The 19,867-nt window shown below is 48.8% G+C and overlaps 1 protein-coding gene across 1 annotated transcript; it reads right to left on the reverse strand.

Moving 5' to 3' along the window:
- Positions 1 to 9,888: 9,888 nt before the first annotated feature.
- TUBB4A (tubulin beta 4A class IVa) lies at positions 9,889 to 16,470 on the reverse strand. The gene is made up of 4 exons (XM_075859169.1): positions 16,336 to 16,470; positions 13,845 to 13,953; positions 13,064 to 13,174; positions 9,889 to 12,058 (listed from the first exon to the last, which is right to left on the reverse strand). Exons 1-4 carry the CDS (start codon positions 16,390 to 16,392, stop codon positions 11,001 to 11,003), a joined length of 1,335 nt encoding a protein of 444 aa, XP_075715284.1. The 5' UTR covers positions 16,393 to 16,470; the 3' UTR covers positions 9,889 to 11,000.
- Between the last annotated feature and the right edge of the window lie 3,397 nt (positions 16,471 to 19,867).

The following is a 19,867-nucleotide window of genomic DNA, read 5'->3' on the forward strand; positions in this document are numbered from 1 at the left end:
GTGACATGTAGTTAGTTACTTTTAGTTCTTTTATTGGGGTCTCGGAACAGAACGCCGTTTTTCCTATAGCAATCAACGGGCAGATGTTCGGAGTCGTTCTGCTTCCGATTTTTCTAGGGACACTTTGGCTTTCGAGAGGGCGTGATTTACCGAGGCATGGCCTACCATGGGGCAATGTTTGTCAGGCGTAGATGACTATCTGGCGGGGTTTGCCAGAATATACATGTATATATATTTTTTCCCAATATTCCCTGTATATTGTCCTCATTATAAGGATCTTACAGTGAGCACAGTATAGAGGATTGGGATTGCCCGTAATAGTGATCTCAGACGGCATTTGCCGTTTAAGTTACAATCTTTATAAATCTTGGATAACCCCTTAAATCCAGACCCCAAAATTCAGACCCCAGACCTCATAATTCAGACCCCAAAATTAAGGCCTTAAAACCAGACCTGATAGTTCACGCCCGAGGCCACAAGATTCAGACCCCAGACCAGACTCTATAGTTCAGACTCAAGACCTCAAAATTCAGACCCCAGACGCGACCCCATAGTACAGACCAAAGACCCCAAAATTCAGACCCCATTTTAGATCCCAGACCAGACCCACCATAATTCAGACCCACCTCCCTTCGCTACTGGCTCCTCGTCAGCTCCTGGCTACTCTTTGGCTCCGCTGAACAGAGTCCTGTGTAGGTATCTATATGGCCGTAATAACCTTAAAAATTAATTTACCAGGCTATCTAACATAAAACGTGAATGGGATAAAAAATAAATTTAAAAAAATGCAGAAAATCGCTTTTTTTCTTTATTCACGTCACAAAACTAGATGACATAACTTACACAGTACATATTTGTACCGCTCCAAACTGCGCAGGAAAACAATATAATTTCTCTCGCATAAAACAAGGCCTCATACAGCCACGTCAATGAAAACATAAAAAAAGTTATGGCTGCTGAAAGGCAGAGAGGCAAAAACGAAAACATTTAAGTTAACTTACATTGCTGTTTCCTTACTTATGTTGTAATATTATCGGCGTGGTCGTAGGTCGCCTGATTGCTACATTTGCCGCTTCCTCCATTGTGTGTGGTAATACTAGATGGAAATCCGGAAGTGGTAAGACATACAGCATACCTCCCTACTTTCAAGTATCGCAAAGAGGGGCAACCGTAGAGTAGCGCATCGCGGCAACTGTTTTTCCTTTTTAGCCACGCCTCTAATCCCACCCAATCCCCTTCCAAACACACTCAGCCCACACAGTATCATGTTCCCATAGTGCCTCCCACACAGTATAATGCCCTCTGGCTGCCACCATACAGTATAATGCCCCCATAGAGGCACCATACCGTATAAAGCCAACACCGATGCCCCATACAGTATAATGCCCACACAGATGCCCCAATTCAGTATAATGTCCAAACAAATTCCCCCATACAGCATAATGCCCCATCGTTGCCCCCATACAGCATAATACCAGAAGATAGCGCCACCGTGACTACCTCTAGGAGCGGAATCCCCAGCCAGAGCATAGGCCGGGGATTCCGCTCCTAGAGGGAACTCCTGACGCCGCTGTCCATTGATGGACAGTGATGTCAAGGGCTTCTCTGGGCACATCGCTTAAAGTAGCGCTGTGCCCAGGGAGTCCTCGGTGAGCAGAAGGGAACCCCTGCCAATGCTCTGGCAGGGCATTCCGCTCCTGGAGGAGCCACTGACGTCACTGTCCAAATATGGACAGTGACGTCAAGAGTTTCCTCGGGCACATCGCTTAAAGTAGCGTTGTGCCCAGGGAGTCCTCGGCGAGCGGATAAGCTCCTGCTGCTTCTCCGCTCTGAACTAATGCTTAAGCAGGGAGCTGACGGTTCTCTGCTTCAGCAGTAAGTTCAACGGCATTATGCTGTATGGTGGCAGCGATGAGGCATTATGCTGTATGGGGGAATCTTTGTGGGCATTATACTGTATGGGCGCATTATACAGTATGGTGGCAGCTAGAGGGCATTATACTGTGTGGGGGAAGCTATATGACATGATACTGTGTGGGAGGCACTATGGGAGCATGATACTGTGTGGGCCACATCGGTTGTCCCTCTTTGTCATACTTGAAAGTTGGGAGGTATGCATATGGAGTGGCGCTGCTTCCCTTCTCTGCTTTTTTCCCCCCTTGCTTGTGGACAGAGATGGCGGGTTTCCCACCAAATCAGATATTTATTTTTTTGCAGCCCGGCAGGTTTTTATGTTATCAACTTGTTATATAGGAGTCATATAAGGCTACCTTCGCTGCTGTTGGTTGTATGCAACAGGAAATCTCCATAGGCCTCTAATAACCCAAGGGAGGCCCAAAGTGTCTTTTTTTTGGCCTCTGTCGGGCTGGTATACTTTTTTTTTTTATGTATGGAATAGCGATATTCTATACAAAGGCATTAAGTAAAAGAACATATAATGAGTGGTATACGTTTTTTAGGAAGCCACCGAATGCCTATGCAGTGTCATTCGTCTGAGGTATACATTGAGAAATCCTACCGACATAGACCTCTGGCGGACACGGCAAAACACTGAGAAAAGGGCCTAACAAATACAACCAAATTTAAGTTTTATTGCAACAAAAGATGGTAAAGTTGAGGTGGAAAGCGACTTGGTAAAGACGTTTCGGCCGAACCTCGGCCTTTGTCACGGTCGCTGTAAGACGATATCACTGGTATGGGTTGTCCGCCGGATATTCCCTGTGTGTCCCATACCAGTGATATCGTCTTACAGCGACCGTGACAAAGGCCGAGGTTCGGCCGAAACGTCTTTACCAAGTCGCTTTCCACCTCAACTTTACCATCTTTTGTTGCAATAAAACTTAAATTTGTTTGCATCTGGATCTTTTGCGTACCTCTGTGTGTGCTGGGGTTATATATTTACAATATTGTGGGATTCTCGTCCCTACCTTACTAGCACCACGCCAATTGATTGAGGAGTGCATCCCAATATCTATTTTTTAACAAATACAACCAGCAGGGGGCAGCATCCCCAGCAGTCTCTGCTTTTTTAGTGATGTTTCCATGTGGCTGTCCCTATATCTGGGGGCAGGGCCAGCCTTAGGATAGATAGCGCCCTGTGCGAAATTATCTTCGGCGCCCCACGCCCATCATAAAAAAAGTATAATGTCCCCCACAGTATAATGCCCTATATAGTGCCCCCACACAGTATAATGCCCCTTTAGTGCCCTCCATACAGTATAATAATAATAATATTTTATAATATAGTATAACCCCCTTCAAGGACACAGTATTTTGTCCTCTAAGTGTATGTTCACACGGGTTTATTTTCAGCCGTTTTCCAGGCCGTAAACGTCCCGAAAAACGGCTGAAAAATCGGAAGCAGAACACCTCCAAACATCTGCCCATTGATTTCAATGGGAAAAACTGTGTTCTGTTCAGACGGGCTGTTTTTTTCGCGGCCGTTTTTCAAAACGGCCGTGTAAAAAAACGGCCGCGAAAAAGAAGTGCATGTCACTTCTTCAGCCGTTTTTGGAGCTGGTTTTCCATAGACTATAGAAAAAAAAGCTCCAAAAACGGCCACGAAAAACGCAGTGAAATACGCGAGTGGCTTAAAAAAAAGTCTGAAAATCAGGAGCTGTTTTCCCTTGAAAACAGCTCCATACTTTCAGACGTTTTTGAGTTTGTGTGTGCACATAGCCTTATTGTGCCCACACAGTATTATGCCTCCTAAGTGTCACACACAGTATATTGCCCCTGTAGTACCCCTACACACTGGAAAAATAAAATTTCCTCAAGTCACCCCTACCAAAAATTGTTTCGAGAATGACAGATAACGGATAAAAACAAGCGCTACACTCTCAGGGCATGTTCACACAGCATTTTTTGTAAGGCAAAATAAATCTGCCTATAAAATTCCTTCAGGAATTTTGACGCAATTTTGAATTGACAGCGTTGTTTGAAATTTTATTTTTTTTGCGTTTTTATTAAGCCGTTGAAGCGAATGCAAAAGACGTTGACAAAAAAGCTCCAAATGGGCGACGCAGGTATTTTCTGCCTCCTACCAGGGGGCTGTGTGGCACTGCCTACCAGGGGGCTGTGTGGCGCTGCCTACCAGGGGGCTGTGTGGCGCTGCCTACCAGGGGGCTGTGTGGCGCTGCCTACCAGGGGGCTGTGCGGCGCTGCCTACCAGGGGGCTGTGCGGCGCTGCCTACCAGGGGGCTGTGCGGCGCTGCCTACCAGGGGGCTGTGCGGCGCTGCCTACCAGGGGGCTGTGCGGCGCTGCCTAGCAGGGGGCTGTGCGGCGCTACCTAGCAGGGGGCTGTGTGGCGCTGCCTACCAGGGGGCTGTGTGGCGCTACCTAGCAGGGGGCTGTGTGGCGCTACCTAGCAGGGGGCTGTGTGGCGCTACCTAGCAGGGGGCTGTGTGGCGCTACCTAGCAGGGGGCTGTGTGGCGCTACCTAGCAGGGGGCTGTGTGGCGCTACCTAGCAGGGGGCTGTGCGGCGCTTCCTACAAGGGGGCTGTGTGGCACTTCCTACAAGGGGGCTGTGTGACACTACCTACAGGGGGAATTTGTGAATGGCAGGCTGATGGTCATTACTGTGAGTGGGGGGCCATGATGATTTTACTGTGAGTGGGGGGCTGATGATTATTTTACGGTGAGTGGGGGGCTGATGGTCATTTTACTGTGAGTGGGGGGCCGATGATGATTTTACTGTGAAGGGGGGGGGGCTGATGGTTATTTTACTGTGAGTGGGGGGCTGATGGTTATTTTACTGTGAGTGGGGGGCTGATGGTTATTTTACTGTGAGTGGGGGGCTGATGGTCTTCAAGTGGTTTCCACCTCCGAGCTCTAATTAAAATTAATAGGAGGCAGAAAATACCTGCGGCGCCCGCTCTGAGCTTTTTTGCCTGCGTCTGTTGCATTAGCTTCAAGGGCAAAAAAAAAGGTCAAACGCTGTCAATTTAAAATCTGCTTAAAAATTCTTGCAGAAATTTTAAGGCAGATTTTTTTTGCTTTACAAAAAACACTGTGTGAACATACCGTAAGGGTATGTTCACACGAGTTCATTACGTCCGTAATTGACGGACGTATTTCCCGGACCGAAGTGCAGGGAGCCGGGCTCCTAGCATCATAGTTATGTACGACGCTAGGAGTCCCTGCCTCTCTGCAGGACAACTGTCCCGTACTGTAATCATGTTTTCAGTACGGGACAGTATTTCCACGGAGAGGCAGGGACTCCTAGCGTCGTACATAAGTATGATGCTAGGAGCCCGGCTCCCTGCACTGTGTTCGGTCCGGGACTTGCAGCCGAAATACGTCCGTCAATTACGGACGTAATGACCTCGTGTGAACATACCCTAAGAGTGTAGTCCTTGTTTTTAGCCATTTTCTGTCTTTCTCGAAACAATTTTTGGTAGGGGTGCCCTGATTTTTTTTTCCAGTTGTTCCTCGAATCCAAAAAGGTCAGAAAACTCTGATCACGCCGGCCTATGCAAGGATCCCGTCATGGAGTAGCTCAGTTTATCGTGGAAACGGGGCCTAGGTGAGTACAATTTTTTGTTTGTTTGGGGATACTGTCTACAGGGGGGAGGTGGGGGATTATGGCACTGTCTACAGGGAGGCTTCATGGCACAATCTACAGGGGGCACTATCTACAAGGGTGGGGCCATTATACTGTGTGGAGGCCACTAAGCGGACATTATACTGTGTAGGAGCACTACAGGGGGCATAATACTGTGTGGGCACAGAGGACAAAATACTGTGTCCTTGAAGGGGTTCTACTATATTATTATTATACTTAATGGAGGGCACCAAAGGGGCATTATACTGTGTGGGGGGGCATTATACATTTCTTTATGATGGGTTGGGGCACCGAAAGATAATTTTGCACGGAGCGACATCTATCCTAAGGCTGGCCCTGTCTGGGGGGCACTATGGCTATCACTAAATCTGGAGCACTGTGGCTGTCTTCATATATGTGGGTACTATGGTGGTCTATATCTGGAGGCACTGTGGCTGCCACTATATCTCTGGGCACTCTGGCTGCCACTATATCTGCGGGGGGCACGTGGTGGTCTGTCTCTATATCTGGGGACACAGTGTATTTGGGGGGGATTGTGGTTGTCTCTATATGTGGGGGCACTACAACGATCATTAATTTTTATGCTAAAAACAAGTCCTATCTAACCCGCATATTGCAATAAAATGTTCAATTTATTTTTTTACTAGAATTGTGTGTTTGCGATGTAAACATTGGGCTACTTTTCAGATCACGTTTGGCTGTTTGTTTGGCCTGTAGAGGACCTCATCCTCCCGGAGCCTACCATCAACTCTCAATGGAAGTTTTCAGATTATAAACAAATACAAGTTTTACATTCCACATGGCGTGCGAAGAGAAGTTGTGTGTTGACGTATCCAGCAGTAAAGCGGGGTGTTGAAAAACATTCACACTTAGAGCCAGCACATGGCATACGTGGACCGAACAAGACAAGGCTCATCATGTGATCCATGGGTTGTCACCAACTTCATTTCCACACTCACAATGCGAGGACACCTTTCCAGGATAAGCACGCCGATGTGAAAAACCACAGTAGTCATGGGGAGGGGTGGGGGCTTTAGGGGTCAGGCATTGTCATCTGGTCATGAATCTCATTATCAAAGACAGGACGGGCAGAATCTCTCAATATCAATCTTGACTTATGACAAAGATGGTACACACCTCGCTGCTCCAAGGCTTCACAGCAGGGCAAACGGGCTCAATTACTTAAAAAATCTGCCCCCAATATCCAGCCCTAGGGAAGCCTTAGCTTTTAATCCTTCCATGTACTTAGGCGGTCTATATTGTATTTGGTAAAGTCACTGCAGAACCTGAAGGGTTAAGTGTCATCCAGGACATCGCAGACAGTGACAACTGTGATGACAGCCGGGCCGCTCAGAGACGATGAGTCACTGCTCCCCCGAGGGGTGACGGCCGGGCGGCGGGTGAACAGGTGCATTGACCTCTGTATTAATCATTGCCTGGATTTTACTGACCGGACTGATACTAGTTTAGTTTCGGGTGCACGTTCATTTAGCGCTAGTCCTCCAGACTCTTGATGAGCTGAAGGGGACATACAATATACGTTGCACTTGTGTTCTTGCTGGAGCTGTACATCGACTGCTAAGCATATGCGTTAGGGCCTGTTCACATCAGCATTGACTTTCCCTTCCGGGGGTTCCGGCGGGTAAACTACGCAACGGATAGTCAAACTGAAACCACAGCTTCCGTTTGTCACCCTTAATATCAGTTGACTGCACTATTGATTCCGCCATTAAAACGGAAACCTGCCGGAATGGTGACAAACAGAAGCCATTCGCGATGTTTCCGTCACCATTGAGATGAACGGTGACTGAAATGGAAGCTGTGGTTTCAGTTTGACGTTCCATAGTTCACCTGACAGAACATCAATGCTGATGTGAACAGGCCCTAAGGCTTCATTCACATTCCGTCAGGGCTCTGATCTGATGTTCCATCAGAATGGAGGCCTGACTGAAACGAGGTGGCAATGGATCCAGAGCCAATGGTTTCCCAGTTGTGCAAGCGTTCTGTCGTTTTGATGGCATGACCAGCGGAGACTATTACGGTATGAATTCAGGCCAAACCTTTGCACAACTGAGACAGACGGAAACCATTGGCACCAGATCCATCACCATTGAAATAAATTGTGGTGGAAGCCTATGGTTTCCGTTTGTTTCAGTCAGGGTCACGTTCTGACAAAAAGCTCCAATGAAATGTCTGAACGGGACCCTGATGTAGGTGTGACCAAAGCCTTAATTCTGCCTCAAAATTCCATATGGAGTTTTGAGGTAGATTTTGATCTGCCTGCATACCCCTTGCCAGTGTTTTTGGCCCATGACCATTGAACACCACAGGTGAAAAAGCTTTCTCTGCCTCCCAGTGATGTCAATGGGAGGTCAGAGACGTAGAACGCCCGAAGATAGGGCATGTTACTTTTTTTCTGCTCCTCCAGAAACCACACCATACCTGTCCATTGTGTCAGACACATCTCCATTGACATGAACAGGGCTGAGCTGCAATACCAGACAAAACCCATGGCCAGGTGTGGTGCTGTTTTTTGGAAGACTTATTTGAAAAAAGTTTGCTTTCAGCCCCCAAGAAGCACTCCCCTCCCGACCATGTGTTGCAGCTCATCCCCAAGAACGAGGCAATGGGAGAGAAAATACATGTCTAATGTGAATGGGCAGCTAAAAACGGACCTCTTCCCCACAATGCAAAGGTGTGGAACAAGTACAGGATTAGCCCAGTGTTGGGAGTTGTAATAGAGAAACCTTTGCCCCCTCTGCAGCATTTATAGATCAGACATTAAGGAAAACGTGACGCCCTATGGCCTAGTTTGCATTTCCCTAAAGTGGCCAAGTCCCCACCCAATGAAGTCACACACCGGCCACACCCAAGCAGCGATCGAGTATTTCCACACCTGGACTCAAAAACAGTATGTTATCTGCAGGTGGCATCTCTAGAGGAAGTCATTTATCCTGTGCCAATGTAATACGGGATGATTCCCACCTCTTCACTCCTGACTGAGCACGCGTGGCGTCAGGCTGCCATATTGGCCTCCACAATTACCATAGGTACATCAAAACGAGGCCATGTGCAAGTACTAGGGTTCTTATTTATTAAAAACATCTAACGTAAGACTGGCCTTGTTGCCCATAGCAACGAGCTCCACTTTCAGTTCTTAAACCACTCAGGAAAAGAGAAAGCAAAGAGCTGATTGGTTGCTATGGGGAACAAGGCCAATCAGAGCTGAGCATTCATTTTTCCAGAGCATCTTAAGAAATAAGAGCTGAGCTCTGATTGGTTGCTGTGGGCAGCAAGGCCAGTCTGACATACATTACCTAAATGTCCGCTGCAATGCTCTGTATTACAAAGCCAAGCTGCTCGACATTGCTGGTGGTCTGCACTACATCTGTAACCCCACAAACAGGGCCGTGTATAAATGCAGGGTCTGAGGGTACGTGCACACGCTTACTATAGAAATAAAATGCTGTTTTTATGGGAAAACCACTCCTTATTTTCAGAGGTTTTTTTTTTTTAAGCAACTTGTGTTTCAGCTGTTTTGTGAAGCGGTTTCTGTAGACTCAATGAAAAACTGCTCCAAAAAAAAAAAAAAAAAAAAGCCTCAAGAAATTACATGCATGTCTTTACGCGCAGTTTTTTTTCCCCCCAAAACAGACGCATACAACCACCGTCGGAACAGAAAGCCACATTTCCCATTGAAATCAATGGGCAGATATCTTCAGGCGTTCTGCTTCCAATTTTTCGGCTGTTTACGGCCCAAAAATAAGCTGTGTGCACATACCCTGAGGACCTGTTCACACTTAGTTTTTTTTGCCATGATTTTTGCCACAAAGCGTGACCAAAACCAGCCAAAATTGACTTCAATGGGAGGGGGAGGTGTTTTTTTTTTTTTTTTTACAGGGAAAAAAAAACAAAAAACACATGCCTTATCTTGAGGTGCTCCGCCTCAGAAACCCCATTGAAATCAATGAGGCGGAAACAAACATGTGACGCATTTTTCCGGCAAAACCGCTTGATACTTCCATCTGTTGGAGAAAACTTAAAAGCGTGTCAAAACCAATTAAAGAAACCGGAGCTGATCTTTCCCGGCAGAAGTTTCTGCCTGCAAAAAGAGTGTGAACAGGGCCTTAAGCTGCAGGTTACACCAAAAAGCTAGTGCTGTGCTGTCAGCAACACTGGCCATTCACTTCTATTGAAGCAAAACTGGCATGGCTGAGCGGCACAGCCATCGCACATGTTCAGAGAAGACCATGGTTATTTCCCAACAGTGAAAAACCCCCCACCACCATTTTTAGCAGCAATAATTACACTTCCCACACAAGATTTGTTTTCGCACAGGCTTTTCTTTATTCAGTAGTGTGCAGACTTAATAGCATGGCCGGGATAAGTGCCGTCATCCTGTGCACCAGCTCCAATGACACGGGTGACAGATTCACAATCACATGTAGGTACTCACTTATACCAAACAGACAAAAAGAAATGCAGCAAAAGACACTTGAGGGACTGGAGGAGTAAATCTAGACACAGGACCTCCCTATGAGTGCATGGAAGGGATCCTTCATAGATTAGAGTGTGCCACTATACCATCCTCCTCACCAAGATAAATCAGACAATGAACGGCTCACCCTACCGCTGGAGAAAGGGGTTCAAGAAGTCTGCGCCATAGAAAGGGGTATGAAGGAGAAGCAAGTCCAGATTGGGGGGGGGGCGACTTGGCATGCACAGAAGTGACTATTGTTAGTGTGGCATTAACATGAGTGGGCTAGGTGATGAGCGCTGATGACCCTTGCAGTGCCATCTGACCAATGGTGGTAAGGAAAGCAGGCGGCAGAGCCTCAGAACGGGTAAAGATACTGGCTTAACCAAGAAACTGCAGGGCAAGTAGTTGGAGGGAAACAAAAAAAAAAAAAAAAGTTATTCTAGCCCCTGGCCTTCCCCTAATACTGAAACTATAGTTTCCTATTCACTGGGGGGGGGGGGGGCACTGCAGACATGGCAGCCAAGGACTCCGATGGGACTGGTGACTGTTCTAGAACAATCAAACTACTTTCTTGACCCAAACAAACTACTCCACAATCCTCCATGGTCATCAGGGGCGAGTGTCTCTCCAAGTCGTGCCGATAAATCTGTAAACTTCACATGCTAGATCACAAGACCAAGTCAGCCCAGTCTCCGAGGACAGGTGAGATACAACACATCATAAACTACTAAGAAAGTCTTAGACCCCATGGAGACACCAGTGTACTGCAAAGCCATTCACTTTAGTGCATTTTCCAACCTCAAGGTAGAGCGGTCATTGATTGAAGTAACCCGTCACCTATTTGGGGGGCATGGCAGTTTCACAGATGATTGGGGGTGGGGGGGGGGTGCAGGGACTCAGGATGGCATGATGAGAGGTGGGTAAGCCGTTCTGTGGAAAGGTGACGTGTGTGGACTTAAGCGACTTCTTCCTCACCCTCTTCTTCAAACTCTCCTTCCTCCGCCGTGGCATCCTGGTACTGTTGGTATTCTGACACTAAGTCATTCATGTTGCTCTCGGCCTCCGTGAACTCCATCTCGTCCATGCCTTCTCCGGTGTACCAGTGGAGGAAAGCCTTGCGCCGGAACATGGCGGTGAACTGCTCGGAGATGCGTTTGAAGAGCTCTTGGATGGCGGTGCTGTTGCCAATGAAGGTGGCTGCCATTTTCAGACCTCGCGGCGGGATATCGCACACCGCAGTCTTGACGTTGTTGGGGATCCATTCCACAAAGTAACTGCTGTTCTTGTTCTGGACGTTCAACATCTGCTCATCTACTTCCTTCATGGACATGCGGCCTCTGAACACCGCTGCCACGGTCAAGTAGCGTCCGTGTCTTGGGTCACAAGCGGCCATCATGTTTTTGGAGTCAAACATCTGCTGGGTGAGCTCGGGTACGGTGAGGGAACGATATTGTTGGCTTCCGCGGCTGGTCAAAGGAGCGAACCCTGGCATGAAGAAGTGAAGACGGGGGAAGGGGACCATGTTGACGGCCAGTTTGCGGAGATCAGCGTTGAGCTGACCTGGGAAGCGCAAGCAGGTGGTGACGCCGCTCATCGTTGCGCTGACCAAGTGATTAAGATCACCGTATGTAGGAGTGGTCAACTTGAGCGTGCGGAAGCAGATATCATACAGGGCCTCATTGTCTATACAGTAGGTTTCGTCTGTGTTTTCTACCAGTTGGTGCACGGAGAGCGTAGCGTTGTAAGGTTCCACCACCGTATCGGACACTTTGGGGGAGGGCACCACGCTGAAGGTGTTCATGATACGATCGGGATACTCTTCCCTGATCTTGCTGATGAGAAGGGTTCCCATTCCAGAGCCGGTCCCGCCGCCTAGAGAGTGAGTGAGCTGGAATCCTTGAAGACAGTCACAGCTCTCCGACTCCTTCCTCACCACGTCCATGACGGAGTCCACCAACTCTGCTCCCTCTGTGTAGTGACCCTTGGCCCAGTTGTTTCCAGCACCGCTCTGACCTGTAGGGGAAAAGTCAAGGTCAATATATGATGGACAAAACACAAGTCACATTTCAGGCACAAGAGACGGTCAATAGGGTTAGAAGAGAAAGTCCAGAAATCTTCCTGCGCCCCTGGCACATACATTGGTGTGATGATACCAGCCACTATTAAGTGAAGGGTCAGAGGTAAAAGTTGAGCCAGCCCGGCTGCCCTATTTTAGTCAAACATGTCCATTACAGGTAAGACGCCTGTCCTGGTTATTTACACAGGGAGGGGCAGAGGAGGAGACGCTGTCACACCTTCGTACACATCACCTATAATTCAGGCTGTGGCCATGAACACCAACCCTCTACTTATCCTCATTTATAAGGGGTCACTATAAGAGCATACCGGCTACAATCCAGGGTTCATACATAAAGTACCAGGCCAATAGATAGACTACAGCGAGTGTGTACAGGAGACCACGCTCCCAGCAGTTACCGACATGTCACCAGGGGATTGGGGGTGGAATCTCCCTTTAAGCATCCTAAAATAATCTGCTTAAAACTTAACGGGTCAAGATGACGGAGTTTTACACCTGACCTCAAGTAGACGCGAACCCCAATCTAAAAAGGGAACACATCCCAGTGACAGGTTCTCACGAGGCGCTGGGAAAGGAAGTAATGGAGTTCAAGAAGTAAAAAACAAACCTGACAATATGGCAGCCTGTCCACTGCTGAACACATGACCTATCCACCAGCATCTCATTGGTGTGGGTCAGACACCCGGACCCTGCACCATTAAGCTGCCTCTGGATTTTATGGTCCACTATGCGCTGGATCCGGAAGCAGTTGGCTCCGCACAGCTGTGCAACTCTGATCTTATTCACTTGAATAGGAGCAGAACGGCAGCTATTCAGTGCCAGCTGTTCCCGGCATGCACGCCCGGTGCTGGGAAGCAGCCAGAGAGTCGTAACGGAGTGGTTTCTGGGTGTCAGAACCCCACAAATCATGTACTGATGACCTGTTATATATGCCAACTTACCAAACACAAAGTTGTCTGGCCTGAAGATCTGCCCGAATGGTCCAGAGCGTACAGAGTCCATGGTGCCCGGCTCCAGGTCTACGAGAATGGCCCTGGGGACGTACTTCCCACCTACAAGATAAACAACGAGTTAAGCCGGCGCCTTCGTTAGCGTTTGATTATGAGACTTGCGGTTCGGTGCTTTAACATCAATTCCACACAGCAAGGCAGATTTACTAATGTGATTAAGCCGAGACGTGGTTGTAAAATGCGCCAAGTTTAGGATACAGGGTGCGCCACATGTTGCGACTGCCTGGTCTTAGTTTGGGTTGTCTAAATCCACATTAGTAAATCTGCCCCAATGTACTTCTACAATGCAGCCCTGTATATTGGGAGTCAGAAGTCCAATATTCACATTCTTTCTCCTGATAGGCTGCTGCTATGTCCCTCCTCCATGCTTTACACTGAAGTTTAGCTCATTTAGATGAGCTTGTACACCCCAGATAAGCAGGAAGTCGGTACATTAGGAGCTTTCATCATAAGTCGCTATCAGACCCCACAATCTTCTCATTAGAAAAACCATTTGCGCTCGGCCAAGCGTGCAGGTTTATGGTCAGAGTCAAGAGAAATAGCCGGCGGCTGAATGAGTCATTTCACGGTATGGCCGGCCGCACCAGTGAGGTTATTCAGGTAAGCGCCGCCCATATACCAACCGCAGGAACCAGGGGATCTGATGTAAACAGAGGTAATGTGAAGGGTCAAGCGCCCATTGCGACCTGAAGGTCAGAGTGACACGACGTACCGGAGGCCTCATTGTAATAGACGTTTATTCTCTCCAGCTGCAGGTCGCTGTCGCCATTATAGGTTCCTGTGGGGTCAATGCCGTGCTCATCGCTAATGACTTCCCAGAACTGTAGAGGAAGGAAAGGGAAGTAATCAGAGAATGCCGTACCCCAGCACCATCATACACCCCCCCTCATATATAGTCCCAACACCCCCCCCCTCATATATAGATATATATATATATAGTCCTAACACCCCCCTCATATATAGCCATAACACCCCCCCTCATATAGTCCCAACACCCCCCCATATATAGTCCCAACACCCCCCCATATATAGTCCAACACCCCCCCATATATAGTCCCAACACCCCCCCATATATAGTCCCAACACCCCCCCATATATAGTCCCAACACCCCCCCATATATAGTCCCAACACCCCCCCATATATAGTCCCAACACCCCCCCATATATAGTCCCAACACCCCCCCATATATAGTCCCAACACCCCCCCTCATATATAGTCCCAACACCCCCCCTCATATATAGTCCTAACACATGATTTTAGGTCTACGTTTAATATGTAGATATTACAATGTGGTTTCTGGCGATCACTCGGGGCAGGGTCAGATTAGATACAGCCGTCTCAGGGGAGAAGCATTAATTCAGTGGCGTAGCACGTGAATAGGAAGTGCGGCAAAAAAGGGGTGTGGCCTAAATAAGCGTTATTGAAGTTACATGTTCAATTAATGGAGATCTGGATTCGGGTCATGGTCGCCCAGCCCCAGCACCAAGACAAGCCCTCAGACAGCTATGTGACAAATACAGGATAGAAATGGTTAGGCCCGGCCGTTAAGGGGTTAATGAGTCAAGATGTACTCGCTATATAGCGCTCCAGTATTAACTAGATCAGGCGGGAGGAGTGACAGACCAATCAGAGATCCCGAGCCTGGTGATCATACAGGGGGGGGGGGGGGTGACATCACAGGATTTCCTGCAGTGTGCGGGGGTTGGGGGGGGATATTGGTCCCTATAGAGCAGGGGGAGCACAGTCAGGATGTACCTATGGGCTGCAAGGTAACCAGGCCGGGGTCTCTCCAACATGTATGGCAGGCAGATCAATGGTATAATATCCTCCGCTCTGGGGGTCTCTTGCTCGGCACGCAGCTCTCGGACATAGTTTATGGGGGTTTTACATACAACCGAGCATTTTACAGCTCCCATATACATGACAGCGGAGATCTGCACCCCTCCCCCACCCATAGGTGACGTGACAGAAACCACATCACACCAATAACATCTTTTTTTCTGTCAGTGACAAGTGCAGCCATATTGGTGGTCCTGAATATAGAGCCAAACCCAGGCGCAAATTAACCCCGTGTTATCTGCTCCATACACACCGCAGGCCTAAGAGGGCGGAGCCTGACACAACCTCATGTCCTCTCAGGAAAGAGGAACCGGCCAATCCACACCCCCAGGAGTGCCAAGGGTTAAACTGAGGAAGCCACAGAGGAGTCCCAAGATAATCCCGGGCAATAAACCCAGCGCTGCTCCCCTCCCCCACCAGCCACATACAATCCTATGCAGTGTCACAGGGAGGGCCCGGCTGTCACCGCCGCATGGAGGAAACGCAGCCCAAGAAAATGGCTGCCGGAGACCACACGCATTTGGGCAAAAAAAAACAAAAAAAAAAAAAAACTTAGTCATGCAACGTACGCAGCACCGCTGAACACTGATGTAAAGAGCAGGAATGACCGGCCTGTAAATAATCAGCTCTGACTGACGACACTACGACCGGCCGGATTGTCTCCATTATTCGCCACGATCATTGAATATTTGGGTCTTCCCCAATGTTCTGCACAGCAGGGAGATGAACCGCCATTGTCTAATGTCTCCCCACCAGGCAAGGAAAACCCCAACACACCGCACCCGGCGTAACCGCCATTTATGATATGACGGGCAGTTACGTGGCATCAGTCATCCTCCAGCTCCACGGGCACCACCGCGTCACGTCATTAACACATCAGCTCTTACTTTATGTGGATGCCGGGGCAGATATAAAGGGGCACGGCCCTCGCCAGCCATGACACTACGCAGCACCGACAAATACACGTCACTGAATGGACAATGGCAGCTTGTGATCCCCACCACACCCTGTGCCCACCCCTCCTCCACTGCACAGGAATGCCGGACTAGAGTGCAAGCTCTGCAGGACAGGATCCCCCCCATCATTACACAGCTGACAATCTACAGCCACCAGATCTGCCCCATGTCACCCCGACAGACTAGAGTGTAAGCTCTTCAGCCTAGCACATTCCTGCAGACATGGATGATTATATACCGGGGGTACACACTGCCCTCCCCCACATTGGCTATTACATGAATGACGTCACGCAGCGCGCTTTACTGTGATAAAAAAAAAAAAAACTGCAAATAAATGGACACGGCCACACCCACTTCTATAGGAAATCGTAAGCTCTTGGGACAAGCGCTGCAGATCGCCCTCTTACCTTGGCCCCGATCTGGTTGCCGCATTGTCCCGCCTGTAAGTGCACGATTTCCCTCATGTCTCCGGTGTTCCGTTAGTCCAGTGATCGCAGCTGTAAGCACCGAGTCCAGAACCTTCTGCGCTTCCTCACCGCCGTGCGCGCAGCTTTTATACCAAGTGACGTCAATGATAGAGGTAGAGGCGTGGCCAGGGCGTGGTTACAGGTGGCCATGTTAGAAGTGGGCAAAATCAAGCGTCTGCAGTCGCGACGTGGCCAGTGCGTACTTACGGGCGGCCATGTTAGAAGTGGGCAAATCAAAGTGTCTGCTAGGGCGGCAGCCATCTTAGATCTGGAGTGAAAACCCGCAGAGCGGCCATTTTGCTTCATGTCAGGATGCCCACACATGCCCGTGCTTTACAATTAACGCCACCTTGTGGTTCAGCTGGTGCAGTATATATATCCCGACCTAAAAGAACTCAGACGTCATTGCTAAACCGTGTGGTCAGACATAGGAAAGTTGTGAGCCTGGCTTATGTGCGCCACCGTGTGGCCATACTTAACAAATATAATCAGGCACAAAGATGTCAACTGGCTTCAGTGCTCTACCCTGTGGCCGTGCTTAAGTAGTGCAACAAATATTACGGGATAGAAAGTTGTAGACCTGGCGTCATCCGTGCCAGAATTATTCTGATGCGCCATTAAAAGGTGTATTCGATGGGATAAAATCCTTTAGTGACCTACGTAAAAATGCGTATTGACGGTCACTAAGGGGCTATAGCACCTAATAGATACAATATAAATCCATCATACCAACTTTAGTGCTCCACTGTGTGGCCATATTGAGTAGTGCAGTAAATAGAACCAGACAGCCTCCGCTTGGTGTTATTGCTCCACCGTGTGGTCATGTTTAAGTATTACAACAAATACCTAACGTGAGAGAAGAGATGACGCACGCTGCGTCGTGCCACCCGGCGCTGTCTGCAGATGGTGTCCCTGGAGTCCTGTTTTAAAGGAAAGGTGTCATGATTTTTTTTTCTTATTAATTTAAATGTTTTTATTCAATAAAATGTTATATTTACTTTATTTATTTTTTTGGTAAAAAAAATATTTTTTTTGATTTGAACTTTTTTACCTAACTGGGGGCTGCTATTTTTTATTTAATCTGTGTATGTGTCCGCTCACGACGCACACGCACATGGAATATGGCAGCTACAGGACATACGGCTCCCGTTCGCATGTATTCTGCTTCTGCCGTCGCATGCGCAGTACAGAGCGACCAGCATAGAAGCTGGTTTATAGGGGGAAAGCCGGTGCCATTTTGGAGACCGGCCGCATTGCAGGTAAGTGTGTGTGTTCTGTGCATGTTTGTGGCGGCGGTGCTGCGCTCCCCCCTTCGTCGCCCCCCTGCTGACCTGCTGTAACTTCTCCCTCGCCCGGCAGGTTGTCAGGAGAGGGAGAATAGTAATAATAAAACACTTTTTTTCTTCTTCAAAATATCCATCCAGATATATAGTATAGTTCTAGGCTGGTGGGGTACGTGTGTGTGGTGTCGTACGTGTGTGGTGGGGTACGTGTGTGTGTGGCGGGGTACGTGTGTTTGTGGCGGAGTACGTGTGTGGCGGGGTACGTGTGTGTGTGGCGGGGTACGTGTGTGTGTGGCGGGGTACGTGTGTGTGTGGCGGGGTACGTGTGTGTTTGGCGGGGTACGTGTGTGTGTGGCGGGGTATGTGTGTGTGTGGCGGGGTATGTGTGTGTATGGCGGGGCACATGTGTGTGTGTGTGGCGGGGTACGTGTGTGTGGCGGGGTACGTGTGTGTGTGTGGCGTGGTATGTGTGTGTGGCGGGGTACGTGTGTGTGTGGCATGGTACGTGTGTGGCGGGTACGTGTGTGTGTGGCGGGGGTACGTGTGTGGCGGGCTACATGTGTGTGTGGCGGGGTATGTGTGTGTATGGCGGGGCACGTGTGTGTGTGTGGCGGGGTACGTGTGTGTGTGGCGTGGTACGTGTGTGTGTGTGGCGGGCTACGTGTGTGTGTGGCGGGCTACGTGTGTGTGTGGCGGGGTACGTGTGTGTGTGGCGGGGTACGTGTGTGTGCGGCGGGGTATGTGGGTGTATGGCGGGGCACATGTGTGTGTGTGTGGTGGGGTACGTGTGTGTGTGGCGGGGTACGTGTGTGTGTGGCGGGGTACGTGTGTGGCAGGGTACGTGTGTGTGGCGGGGTATGTGTGTGTATGGCGGGGCACGTGTGTGTGTGTGGCGGGGTACGTGTGTGTGTGGCGTGGTATGTGTGTGTGTGTGTGGCGGGCTACGTGTGTGTGGCGGGGTACGTGTGTGTGGCGGGGTACGTGTGTGTGGCGGGGTATATGTGTGTGTGGCATGGTACGTGTGTGTGTGTGGCGGGGTATATGTGTGTGGCGGGGTACGTGTGTGTGTGGCATGGTACGTGTGTGTGTGGCGGGGTACGTGTGTGGCGGGTACGTGTGTGTGTGTGGCGGGGTACTTGTGTGGCGGGCTACGTGTGTGTGTGGCGGGGTATGTGTGTGTATGGCGGGGCACGTGTGTGTGCGTGTGGCAGGGTACGTGTGTGTGGCGGGGTACGTGTGTCAGGTCCGTATTTCACACCGAATAACCACCTCTGTAAATTGAAAGCTGAAGGCATGCCTGGAAGAAGTAAACCAGCCAAATATGTTTGGTACACAGCTTCCCTCTCTCAGCCAGGAGGAAGACTGAAACTCTTTATTCAGAACAAAGAAACACAGAAAGAGACACATGCCTCCATTCGGAGATGTGGGAGTGCCCAAGCCCCCACCGGTTTTACAGCTGTAAATTCTCAGACTCACTCTTCTTGCATTCCAGGGGGCGGTGTCTTCCATAGGTGTGTCCGACATGAACAAATAACTTGTTATATATATATCAGTATATTACACAAAGAACTGAAATGTATATACATATGTGTGAAGATAATATTTTTCAAACCATATACATGGTAATGATCCCTGACAGTCCCCCCCTAAAAATATTATTACTCTATCCCTGAGTCTTGCCTATCAACCTATCATTGAAAACTCGAACCAGGTGGGTAGGGGTTTTGGATTTCTTCACCAGCTTGAGACGAGCTACTCCTTATAAGTAACCCCCCTTTGTACCTGGACTTCCAAGGTTTCGGAGTGGTCCTAACTGTCCCTATTCTCCTCAGGATACAGGATGGTTGTCTTGATATAATCTACAAACCGCTGCTGGTTGTAATATATATATAATTAATCCGGTCTACATTTTTATTAACAGTAATAATTGTCGCACTGTCACTTACTGTCCTAATAGGACTTTTACCCCTGCAGATATAACAGGTCATGGGCAGCATCTTCCCCAAACCTAAAGACACCCAGATAACATAACCTCCGTGCTGTCATTGCTGCCATGTACTTCTTACTTATGAGTGACAACAACCAGTGACCTTCACCTCACACCTTCACATAAAACTCCTCAGATTGTAATTTGCAGCACCGTGGCATATTTACACACATTATAATTATAAACCTCAGACATTATAAAC

Source organism: Rhinoderma darwinii, chromosome 3, assembly GCF_050947455.1.
Source record: "Rhinoderma darwinii isolate aRhiDar2 chromosome 3, aRhiDar2.hap1, whole genome shotgun sequence".
NCBI classification, from domain to species: domain Eukaryota; kingdom Metazoa; phylum Chordata; class Amphibia; order Anura; family Rhinodermatidae; genus Rhinoderma; species Rhinoderma darwinii.